The following is a 12,500-nucleotide window of genomic DNA, read 5'->3' on the forward strand; positions in this document are numbered from 1 at the left end:
TGCAGGGAGTTGAGCCTTAGTGGACTTGGCTTTCATACACACTTTTTAACACACAACCACACACGCACTCTCTTTCACCGTGTCCCATTAGAGGGCTATTGCGACTGGGTGGACGCTTTGGCTATCGTCCCGATGCTCCTTTTTCTCGTCCAGAATCAGTGACTCTAAACCCTCTCTGCTCACGACCACGTCGCCCTAAGTGACAGTTTTGGAAATAAGTCTTCACACACGCCTTTCAAATCCTCCTCCCTCGAGTCCGGTGTGACCAGCGAACCCCCCTTCCCAAAGCTGCGAAACGCACCTCCACGGCCTAAATCATCGGCGCGACTCGATCCTGTGGGTCAGCGAGGGGAGCATCCTAACCCCCCCTCCCCTCCCCCTCCCCTCCTCACTCACCCCCCCCCCCCCCCTCCTCACTCACACCCCCGCGGGACGGCCGCTGCATTAGGTCGACGCTCCGCAACGACAGCTGTGTTGGAGCCTCGTCCCCCCCCAGAGAACCTGAGAGGGAGTTGATCTTTGCTGGCTGAGGGTGTGGGTGTGTGTGTGTGTGTGGGGGGGGGCAGCAGGGTGAACGGGTGGGTGGGTGTGTAGGGGAAAGGTGCCCCCCATCTGGGGCCTGGCTCACTGTAGGGGTGACCAGGACTCCACACTGCTCCTTGGAACCGGATCCGCAGGGCCCCTCCCCACACACTCTCAGTCCGCCCCACCCCCCAATCTCGGATCTATTTCTGGGCCAACCTGCTCCAACACCTCCCCCCCACATCCCGGTCCTTGGCCTCCTTCCACACCAATGCGCGCACCCACACGCGCGCGCGCACACCTCAACCAGCACCCCCATAGTGAGTATAATTAGCTTCTCTGACAGGTGGGAGGGATCGGATCGCTCAGGGAATGAAGCTACCAATTTACGCCCGTATCACACTGTCGGACACTCGCACTTGCAAACACGCACAACTCCCCCGCCGCCCCCCCCCCCCCCCCCCCCCCCCCCGCCGTACACTGTCACTCAAACACAATACTCGCCAACATACTCTCAGGTTGCGTGTGGACCAAATTGGTTTAGTGATGTTTGGGGTGTGAGTGTGTGTGTGTGTGAGTGACAGGGCTGTGAAATCGTACACTGATTCGTTACGGTCACTTGGACCCCCCTCCCTCCACTAATCAAGTGTCCCCCTGATCCCTAGAGTAGACATGGATCTGATTCTCAGTGACTGTCCCAGCATTCTGATGGAAAGGATTTCCAACCCTGTGACGCCATCAGTACCTCAGTCTCCTCTTTCGTGAACCGAGTGACAAACCTTGTTTTTGTGTGTGTGCGCGCGTGTGTTCCGTGTCTCCAGTGCAAGAAGAAACACACCCTGGTGTGTCCGGACTTCTCGGCCTCCGGCTCGTGTCCCCGCGGCTCCTCCTGTAAGCTCCGGCATCGCCAGCGGGCCGGACGCGGCGCCCTGCCCGGCGCGGCCGGGGACAACCCCGCCAGGAGAGCCCGCGTCAGGGACACGCCTCACAGGTCTGAGTCCACACGCGTCTGGGCTGAACACATACACGCACACCCCCACACATGCGCACACACACACATATACTGTGTATATTGAACAGAACCAATCAGAGGCCTAGTCTACGTGGTACTCCGGAATTAGGCATATGCCTGTATCCAGTGACCCCACCCTGTGCTTGACCCATGGTGGGGTCAAGCAAGGGAGAGGGGGCTCTTTACACCCGACCACACCAGTACACCCCAGTGAATCATCTAAACCCCCGATCTCCTTCCTCCCCCAGGCCCAGCCTCTCCATCCTCATCCCCCCGGGACCAGGCGCCCAGGCAGACCCAGGGCCAGCCCCCCCTGCGGGTCCTCACGCGCTCCCCTCCTTCATCTCCCTGTCCAGCACCCCCGAAGAGGCCGACGCCCCCGCCACGCCCCCCGCCGGGGGCGCCGGGGCGACGGGTGAGTTTCGGGGCGGCGTCGTCTGCTCGTCCGTAGGCGGCATTCGCCGCGCGCCGGATCGCCGCCTACAGACGAGCCTCACACCAGCATTCGGAAATAGAGCAAACGTGTTTCGGCGAGTAGGCGGGGCATACGCGCCAGGATTGTAGCAAAGGGGGCCTTCATTTCGCCGTTGGTGGGCTAAATCATACTTGAGTGCGTTGTCTAGGCCCCCCTCCTTATAAAGATGACGGCGGGGTTCTGAACTGCGTCTAATAACTGTTAGAGGAGGCGTTATAATGGCTGAGGGGCAGAGGTAATAACATTTAGGTTTTGGGTGGGAGGCCACAGCTGAGCCCTCTGTTGACAGACTGACAGATAGAGGATTAAAACAGGGCCTCACCACCCCCCCCCCCCTCCCTTCCACCTGCCCCACGGCTCTCCTTGCACGACCGGGTTGCGCGGACACACACGAACACGCACACACACTTCCCAGATATGCTGCACCGGTGTCTCCCTTGACTAACACCACAAAGCCGTGCTCGTCCTAAATATGCAGTGGGCACAGTGATGTACTTGCGGTGCGGTCTTGAATTCACTCGAGGCTGGACACGTGTGGCTTCAAAAAAGTTGTGCGTTTTCTGTTCATTTGGTTCTCACAGTTTAACCGCCCCCCCCCCCTCTCTGTCTCTCTCTCTCTGTAATCCTCCTCTGTCACTCCAGGGCTCATTTTTAGCATCCTCTCCCAAGAAACAGCCCTGACCTCTGACCTAGCACCTGTGTCAGTGGACAGCCTGGCGTGCTCTCTCTTTCTCTTTCTCTCTCTCTCTCTGTCTTTCTCTCTCTCTCACTTTCACTATTTCTGTCTCTCTCTCTGTTTGTCTCACTTCCACTCTCACTCTCTCTCTCTCTCTCTCTCTCTCTCTCTCTGTCTGTCTCACTTTCTCTCTCTCTCTCTTCCTCTCACTTATAATTCATCATTCAATTAATAATTCAAATGTGCTTTAACAATGTTGCCAAAGCATCAAATATCAATTAAACACAATACATACATGTCAGAGATTAGAGCATGAGAACATTAACGCAACGTAAAGATACACATATACATAAACACACAGTAGATTTTGTGTGTGTGCGCTGTGTGTGTCTAGGTCACTCACTGTCCCTCAGGTTGTGGCTCTCTCTATCTGTCTCTCTGTCTGTCTCTCTGTCTTTCTCTGTCTCTCTCTCTGCCTTACTACTTACTGCCCCCACCAACCTCCCCCTCCACTCCCTCTCACACACACACACGCACGCACGCTCGTCCCTTTCTCTCGCCCCCTCTTCTTCAGTTCATCCCAGCTCCTAGTCGTCCTCAAGTCCAGTGAGTGCAAGGGACCAGGTTATTCCTGGCTATGCAGGCCAGCACGTGTGTGTGTGTGTGTGTCTGTGTGTGTGTCTGTGTGTCAGTGTGTTGGCTTTTTCTGGAGCCCCAGGGATCACTTCCGGGAAGCCAGCCCTTAGCCGCCTTAGCTGTGCCCAGTAGGAGACACTCTCCCCTGGGCACCTGGATCTTGTTCTGGGGGTTTTGATGTACTGGTCCAGGGCGTGCAATGGCAGAGAACACACCAGACTCCCGTAGCGGCAAACACTCGCCCTCGCCGGCTACACACGCAAACACTCTCTCTCTCTGTCTCTCTCTGTCTCTCTCTGTCTCCCATATGTGAAAATACACAGACACAGCAAGTGGTCAGTTCCTGGGTGCCCCCCCCCCACCACCACCACCACTACCCACTCACACCACCTCCGTCCTGAGCAGTTAAGTGTTACTAATGAGAGCAGACCCCTCCCTCCCACCCCCCCCCACACACACACACACACACACGCACACACATCCCCACACCCCTGTGCCTCGTTAAGGGCGGAGAGCGGCCAAAAATGAAGCTCCACTTTACATAAATTAGCCCGGACACCATGCATCACTGACAGAGAACACACACGTTCACTCAATGACACACACACACACACACCGCTAGTGTACATCTGTCTGCATTCTCCCGTTCAGTTTCCCCATGTGTTCATCAGCGGAGATGCCATCACTCAGTGTTCCAACGGGAAGGGGAAGGGGGTCCGTTTTTTTTTTCTCACCGCCTCAAAATCCATCACCCCACCCCCCTACACACACACACACACCGATCACTCCCACCCATGCCGACGTTGCTTCCCCTTATGCGTGTGGGTTTCCCAACTCTGCTCCTTAATCTCAGCGTCTCTTATTCTGTCTCTCAATTAAAAGGCATTTTATCCATTTCAATTCAATGGACTTCATTGGCATGACAGGGCAGGTCGTCATATTGCCAAAGCATCGGTGGAATTGCGGAAGTGTTTCTTCTCCATATAAATAACAGCCTCATACGTACTTGTATTTATACGCACACAGACACGAATAATAATTCAAGATACATGTAAATGCCTCACACGCGTGTATCATGCTGCTGTTTACATGTGTGAACGGGGCCTCTCTCTCTGTGCGTCTGACTCCCCTCTGTCGTCCACAGAGAGGAAGCTGCAGATCAAGCCTCGCCTGTAGGAGCACTCTCTTCCCGGATCTTCTAGTGGGTTCCGAAGGAGATCAGGACGAAGAGCGGGAGAGATCGTCTCGATGCCTGGTGGATGGTCTCTCCCTCTCTGTCGGTCTCTCCCTCTTCCGGCTTTCTCAGATATCACTCTTTCTCTCTTTCTCTCGCTCTCTCTTTCTCTATTTCTCTCGCTCTCTCTTTTTCTCCGGCTTTGCAAATTGCTTCAGGTCTGTCCCTTCAACTTTGTTTTATAATGATGTTTACAGGACCAGCAAGTCAGCTTTTTATAGGATTCGAATGCCGTTTGTTTTGTAAATTCAAGGTTAATAAATGTTTTTAATTAGTTGTTCAGCATGTGTCATGTTCTTGGATATGGACAAGGGGTTTGGGAATATTTGTGTGTGTGTGTGTGTGTGTGTGTGCACCTCTTGAGACAGAATGTCTCTAAGGAACGTGAAGGAACTCTGTTTCAGACAAGAGAGGAAATACACACGTAAACATGACACCACCACCAAGCCAGGTCTGCGTGTGTGTGTGCGCGGTGTGTGTGTGCGGTGTGTGTGTGTGTGCGTGCGCGTGTGTGTTTCGGCCCCATAAGACTTGAAAAAAGGCTCGGATATCAGCCGAGACCACAACCGCTAGCTCACTTCCTCCACAGGTTCATTCTTAACCTCCACTCCTCCCTCCATCTTGATTTGTGTCTCTCCACTCTCCATATTTCTATGTCACTCACTCACCCCTCTCTCTCTCTCTCTCTCTGTCCTGTCTTCACTATCTCTCCCCCCCTCTATCTCTCTTTCTCTCCATCTCAGTGTAATGTAATTAGTGTGTGGGGAGATGGAGAGTGGCACAGAAAGGATGCTCGGATGTGTAATCCATCCATTAGCTGCCTCCAGAGCACATTCCCTGATAATAAAACTATTAATACACTCTGTGTGGTTTGGTGTGTGTGTGTGGGTGTATGTGTGTGTGTGTGTGTGGACGCACTCCTGATATTTAGACCATTAATACGCTATTTAGCCGTGTCGTCGTCACGGTGACAAACGACCGGTGTGTCGCCCCGGGGAGCGTGTTCACCCAGCGGCGCTCACGGCGACGAAGCACATTAATACACCGTAAGGTGCGCCCGCAAATACCTCTCACACGCACGCCCACGCACTGACAGGGCTGCTACCATGTTAACAAGATAAGGACCCCCAGCTAATGCACTGACAGTGAGACAGCTCTGCTTGTGTGGGTATGTGAGTGTATGGAAGAACGTTTTGTCTGTCTCCCCTGAAACGGTGTGACTACCAGTTCAGGGTCTGGGTTTGAAGTATTAAACAATCCGCCGATGTGTGAACAGAGTCCCTAACACTTCAAAAAAAGTGGCCAGTTCAATGCACAGTGATGGTAGCAAAGCCTCAGGGCGATGTTTAGAGTACAAAGAAGAAACAGAGAGCATACAGCCAACAGATGTTTATTATTCAATCAGGTGAATACTACAGTAACAGATCCTTGACTGTCACTTGTACACACTATAGGCTACGGTAGGAACGCAAGTACTGTATGAATGAATAATAAGCCAGAATACATGAGGAAATTATAAGGAAATAGCTGATCTTTATGATTGTGGTTAACATAAGCATTTAGGAAATCCCCGACTTCTCCCACAACGTCTGCACGTGTTGGTGTGGGTTTTGCTATGAGATATTATATGTTTGATGCCTACATCCTGAAATGGGTTAGGGTTACGGGTTCGTTTTGAGTGTTTGAATTTCACGTACACTTTAGCTCGGCCCCTTCATTTTTACGTTCATAATTGTGTAAGTGTGCCAGTATGGTTGTGTGTGTGTGTGAGAGAGAGGCCGTTCTACCTGATTGTATCTGGGATCTACTGACAGCGGAGAGAAAGATAGGAGCTGGACATGATTCTCAGAAAAGATAGGAGACGGGGAGCGATCACTCTTCTATCCACACTTCTCTTTTTTTTCCCTCCTCCTCGTCCACGCTTCCTCCTCTCTCCTGCGCTCGAGATGTAAGTGCCTGAGACAGATGTCTACTGCCTCTTGTCTAAAACCTTCAGCGCGAGCTGCTGAGCTCGGCAAACTCTAATTAAGATCAATATTTCAATTTTTTTGTAAAAGCGCACGCGAGGGAGAAGCGAAGTGAGAGACAAGAAGAAGCGGGAAAATCATCTATTCATTGTGACTCGCAGAGACAAAACTCCACTTGGATTCTTTTTGGCGTGGGTATTGTCCTTTATTAGAGGGACATGTGACTGTCCTCTCAGTATGGGGGGGAAGTATTTGTGCTCAGTGATTCACATTATGCCCTCTCTCTCCGCTCCATGTTTCCCATCAACATATTTTCGGTCGTGGCTGTTTTCACTTTCTCACTTCTAAAGTTTTGGTACACATTTTGACAAAACGCCGATTTGCTAAGAACAGCATTGAAGACTTAGGAGGAGGGGTGGGGTGGGGGTTGTCAACAACTCCGGGTTCCCGATAACCTCTGCACCTCTCAAAGCCAGATGAAGTCGTTGGATGTGGAGGAGTGTGTGCGTGCGTGTGTGTGTGTGTGTGGGGGGGGGGGGGGGGGGGGGTTCTCTTGGTCCAAAGCGTGTACCTGTGCTCAAAGCCTGTCGATCTCCCGCGTGCTGATGTCCGTTTTGCTTAAATCGGTAGAACTGCACCAGCAGCGAACTCCCAATATGCAAAGGCACAATGAAAACCCTGACTTCAAAATTTATGTCTCAAGCCCTCGGCCACACACACCCCTCTCTCGCCCACAATGAATGGACCACGGCAGATCTTCTTAACTGTGGCATTTCAATGCGGACTGCTTAGCTTGGCGTTTAGGGTCCGGTCTTGCTTATTTGATAAAACGCCCCCTAATGACTTAGCGCACCTTAAACTTCAAATACCTTGATATTATTTCCGTCTCCTCATCTCATACTTTTCCCTAGGCAGCAGATTTCAGCCAGTAAGAGTGCGTATTTCACGGCTGCTGGACAGGAAGTTAAGCTCAGCGTAGTGCCATGGTTAGTGGTAGCCTATTCATATCTTACCTAACTTACTGCAACCTGTTTTTCATACGAATATTTATGTGGTTATTGTATTTCAAGAGGATCGGGGGTTTGTAAGTTGCGCTAGTAGTTGCATTCGGCCAACATGGCCTTTACGCACTCCCCATGCCTGCCTAATCAGCGCAAAAAAGGCATCATTTTCTGTATTCATAGGATGTAAAGTCCTGTGCGAAGACACTTATCACTGGTATTGACGTTCCGCTCAACCTTCCGCTTTGATTTTCTTTAACCCGCGTGCCTTTCCAGATGAAGACGTATGTGTCCACAATTGGGGCGCGCGTTGCACGCAAGGCTTAATTATATGTCGATCCGCGGAGATGGGTCGGGATGCAATTTGTGGTTAATTGCGAATGAAAACCCTGCGCCAGGCCATTGCGTGGAATAGCCAATCATAATTAACCCGCTCGCACCCATCGCGCGGGCCCAAGCCCCACGGAAATGTGGATTGATTTTATGGCAAGGGGTGCTCGGCACTAAATCCGTCAGAGAAGGCCCGTGATTTTGGAGACCCGGGGGACATTAAAATAGTCTACATATACACTTTTACTATGGTGGACCAACGCTATTGACTTTAACCTAAATGATATGCACCCAAAATACTTTATTGTTTAATTGCTTTAACAAACACACATTTGTTATTATCTGTCTTCAAAATAAATGTGTGAACTATAATATAATAATACCTAGCCTAATGCTGATTGATTAAAAGCCCAATACAGTAAGGACAAATGGCCCTTCACGGAAGTATATTTGTCTGAGTATCAAACTATTTACATGTTAAGTATCTCGTACACATTTCACTCGAACCACACGCCTTTACCCGGGTTTTTTTTTTAAATTATGGTCATGATGAGCCTATTCCAAGTAAACATTTTCTCTGAGAAACAGCGCTATCAAATTTCATTCAGAGCGCCTTTCTCCATGCCTCTATCCGTGCAATTGCATAGGGTCCGTCACTAGAGGGGGGATATGCACCTGTTCCCGAAGCCTGCGCTCCGACAGCTGCCGGCTGCCCCCGGCGAGAGGTTGCTATAGGAAAATGCAAATCCAACTCTGTAATCTCTTCTCATTGGCCCGTCCCACCTCTAGGTGGGAGGGTCGGGGCAATGGTGTCTTTATAAGTGCAGATAGCCTTTTCCAGCGCCTCAGTGACACTACTAGGTTTGCACTGCAAAGTCGCAAAACAACGGCAGATTATCTGCCCCATAGAGACAACAAACAGTGATTGGAATTTATTGCCTCTTACACAAATACACACACCAACTCGTCGCCGCCCGAGCGAATGGTAGGACCGTGGGGACCGCATCCGTGAGTAATCCGCCTGTAGCAAATCGGGACTGACCATTCAAATACGGGACCATCTTCCACAGTCCCAGATAAGGAAATATCGTCTCGCTGTGTTTTTGCTTCTAGCATACAAACTGTTAAAAACTTTTTTTTTACCGAATCATTCCTTTTTGGATTCCATGCCTACGGAAAGTGGGAATTTGACGCATCCATACACGCGTTAAGTGCAAAAGGTGTGACCGTCATCTTTGGTGAGGTGGAAAGTTTGATTCTGGTCGTGCATTCGACACGCTGCTGCAGTAACTTTAGCTGCGAGTCTGCTACTTGGTCCCGGTGCATGCATGGACTTCTGGGCTTCACGAGTGAGTCATAAGCCGTCTCTGGAGGAGGTGAAGAAGGATACGGGAAATACGTGTAGGAGCCAGGACGACAAGCGCCGGGGGAGGACACAAGAGAAGAAAATCAACGACTTCGTTTTCACCAACACCCAAGGACAGTAAATCAGAGGGGTGCGAGCAGACACGGAGGTGAAGCGAGGACAAGACAGGTTGGTGTCTCCAAATCCACCAGGCTCGAGTTTCAGCTGGCCCTATCCCGTGGTATTAAAGCGTGCGATAGACCTGGGATAAGTTGTCAACAAGACAAGCAGAGGCGAACTGGCAGGTGTAGGCTACAAGTTCATTTACATGCCTACGTATATTCACGCCGCTATTAATAGAAGTTGTTTTAAGGAGTAGAAGCCTAATACAAGTTCCCCCTCCCCGCCCGGCCGGCTTTGAGACTCTTTGCACCGGGCGTGTGCGCGTGACTATATATACACACACCACACAGACCTTTGGTCCTCAACGCAATCTGCATCCGAGAGGGCTGCCCGGTGTCGGTTTGGCTGTGAGGGCGGGAGTCGTCGCATGGACTGACATGGCCACCGACCTCGCCATGAGCGCAGAGCTGCCCAACAGCCCTCTGGCCATTGAATATGTGAACGACTTCGATCTCATGAAGTTCGAAGTGAAGAAAGAACCGCCCGAGGCTGACCGCTACTGTCACCGCCTCCCCCCTGGCTCCCTCTCATCCACCCCGATCAGCACGCCCTGTTCGTCGGTGCCTTCCTCGCCCAGCTTTTGCGCCCCCAGCCCAGGAGCCCAATCGAACCAGAACCTTGCCAACGGTGTCAACAGCAGCAACAGTGGAAGCAACACCCAGGGCGCGGCGGGCAAGCCTCAACTTGAGGACCTTTACTGGATCCCCAGCTACCAGCACCACATCAACCCCGAGGCGCTCAACTTGACCCCCGAGGATGCTGTGGAGGCCCTCATCGGAAACGCCCACCACCACCACCACCATCAGGCCTACGAAGGCTTCCGCGGCCAGCAGTACGTCGGGGAGGACCTATCCGCGGCCTCCTCCGGCCACCATCACCAGGCCCACCACCACCACCACCACCACCACGGCCATCACTCCCGCCTCGAGGACCGCTTCTCGGACGAGCAGCTGGTCAGCATGACGGTGCGCGAGCTCAACCGGCAACTGCGGGGCTTCAGCAAGGAGGAGGTGATCCGCCTGAAGCAGAAGAGACGCACGCTGAAGAACCGCGGATACGCTCAGTCGTGCCGCTACAAGCGCGTCCAGCAGCGACATATGCTGGAGAGCGAGAAGTGCACGCTCCAAAGCCAGGTGGAGCAACTCAAGCAGGATGTTGCACGCCTGGCCAAAGAGCGGGATCTTTACAAGGAGAAGTATGAGAAGCTCGCGAGCCGGACCTACAGTGGCGGCGGCCCCGGTAACAACAGAGATCTCTCGAACGGCAACCACGGGAAACAAGCCTCCACAGACTTCTTCATGTGAGAGACTGATTTGTAGTATAGACTCCCCCCCCCCCCTTCTTTTAAACCGTTATTTATATTTTTCTCTGTTTGCCTTTTGTTTACAGTTATTCCTTCATGAAAAGACTATCATTGTATATTTTAAAAGTACAAAATACATAATGCTTCGTGTTTAAGAAATAAGCATAGATGTGCACATAAGTAATCCTTGTGCGCAGAATTGTTGGTCTTAGTCTTAAAGATGCTGTCTGGAGAAACGTCTGTAACCTACACAAAACAACCTCTGGTCTGGACAAGGGATCACAAACTGTCAAATCAAAAGACTATTCTGTAAAGCAATAGATCGACTTGGAAGACCGATTAACAGTTGAAGTCTTACTTAACTACGAATCAATCTGAGAACGAACATGACTGTCTTAATCCAGAGTTGAACTCGGGTGGCTCTGAAGAGAAGCCTTGCTTTATTTGGTCACAGGCTGGACTTCAAAACAAGAGAGCAAACTTGGGAAAAGCAATAGCCTTTCCTCGCCCCGGGAGTCACCGTCAACGGACTGCGTTCATGGAGAGGCAGTCTTATACGATAATGGAACCTTTGAAATATTGCAAGTCTAGTTTCCATCCCGTTTAGCAACCCTGCATGCAGGACATGTATGGTACCCAAACCCTCAAGTCATCTCCCTAACACATGAATGGAAAGCATGACCCGTGGTTCTCTCCCCTTCCCTTGCTTCTCTCTACCCCCCCCCCCCTCTCTCTTCTCTGCCATCGGTAGCCTAAGGCCTAGGTATGCAAAACACAACCTCCCCATGTTCCTGAGGTGAAATGACTGGAGACAAACCCGCGAATCGACAAGTAATCTGCTATTACAGAATGGATGCGTCTTAGCCGCTATTTTCAATCGATTTTTCTATTGTTTTAAAGAAAACAAAAACGACAAAAAGAGATCAACTGAGCCAGATTTTAGACTTTATTTATTTCCACGTGTACATATGTGTAGAGAAAAGTTACTGTTACCTTATCCTTTTTAAAGCTTTTGTTGCTTGATTATTCAAAACGTCTTAATACAATTGTTTGTATGTTACAGCATGCAAATAGTCTACGATATCCTCCTTCTACTCAACATGTATAATGTACAAGGGAAGCCTACTGCACTAAGATGAGAACAATTGGGAATACGTTTTGTTTTAGAACCTCTGATACTTATTCAAAATATGTGGATGTAGCCTTTTTCAAGGGGGAGTGTCCATGACTTAACAACAAAATAAGCAATGCATTCGCTGCTAAACCTCTATGCACCGATCTGATGAAAAACTTAATCAACAGATTTTTTTTTAACTATGGCTACAAATAAGGATCTGAACGATCTGATGGCCTGTGAATTATTCCGAAGTCTCGTGTCTTAAGGTCGTCTATCTGATGTAAAATGTTGGATGTGAGGATTTTTGATTGTTTTTACATTAGGTAATTTCCTAGATGGTGGGATATCTTGGATAAAGTCAAATTATTATTCTGTTAACAAGAAGACCCTGGTCCATGTGTTACCTGCTGCCTAGATATACAGTATGTGCAATATTGTGCAGAAGTACTGACCCACCCTGCTCTTCGGTTCTGTTGATGAGATGCCGTCCTTTGTAGGAATACTGACTGGAGTGTAGCCTATTTTGTGCTCGGGTATATCCCAAAAATTCTGTGTGTCCTAAAAACCAAACTGGTGTAAAACCATAAGGTGAATTCTCAAACGTGCACTCACAAGGTTCATTGTTACATTATGGCACAGATACACAAAGTCTAAATGTTCAAAAGTACTGTGTCATAAACCGTCCCATGTTAAATCAGA

At 50.3% G+C, this 12,500-nt stretch overlaps 2 protein-coding genes across 2 annotated transcripts in view; both read left to right on the forward strand.

The window, feature by feature from the left end:
• The window catches only part of zc3h3 (zinc finger CCCH-type containing 3), a 7,534-nt gene extending 2,697 nt beyond the window's left edge, over positions 1 to 4,837 (forward strand). Inside the window, exons 4-6 of the mRNA XM_062452223.1 lie at positions 1,294 to 1,513; positions 1,783 to 1,949; positions 4,466 to 4,837. Of these exons, the coding sequence (XP_062308207.1) occupies positions 1,294 to 1,513; positions 1,783 to 1,949; positions 4,466 to 4,497 (419 nt within the window). The 3' untranslated portion in view covers positions 4,498 to 4,837. The remainder of the gene's footprint in view (positions 1 to 1,293; positions 1,514 to 1,782; positions 1,950 to 4,465) is intronic.
• Positions 4,838 to 8,225: 3,388 nt separating this feature from the next.
• The window catches only part of mafaa (MAF bZIP transcription factor Aa), a 4,610-nt gene continuing 335 nt past the window's right edge, over positions 8,226 to 12,500 (forward strand). The window contains exon 1 of the mRNA XM_062452781.1: positions 8,226 to 12,500. This exon is cut by the window's right edge and continues 335 nt beyond it. Within this exon, the coding sequence (XP_062308765.1) occupies positions 9,759 to 10,685 (927 nt within the window). The 5' untranslated portion in view covers positions 8,226 to 9,758 and the 3' untranslated portion in view covers positions 10,686 to 12,500.

This window comes from Osmerus eperlanus, chromosome 26, assembly GCF_963692335.1.
Source record: "Osmerus eperlanus chromosome 26, fOsmEpe2.1, whole genome shotgun sequence".
NCBI classification, from domain to species: Eukaryota; Metazoa; Chordata; class Actinopteri; order Osmeriformes; family Osmeridae; genus Osmerus; species Osmerus eperlanus.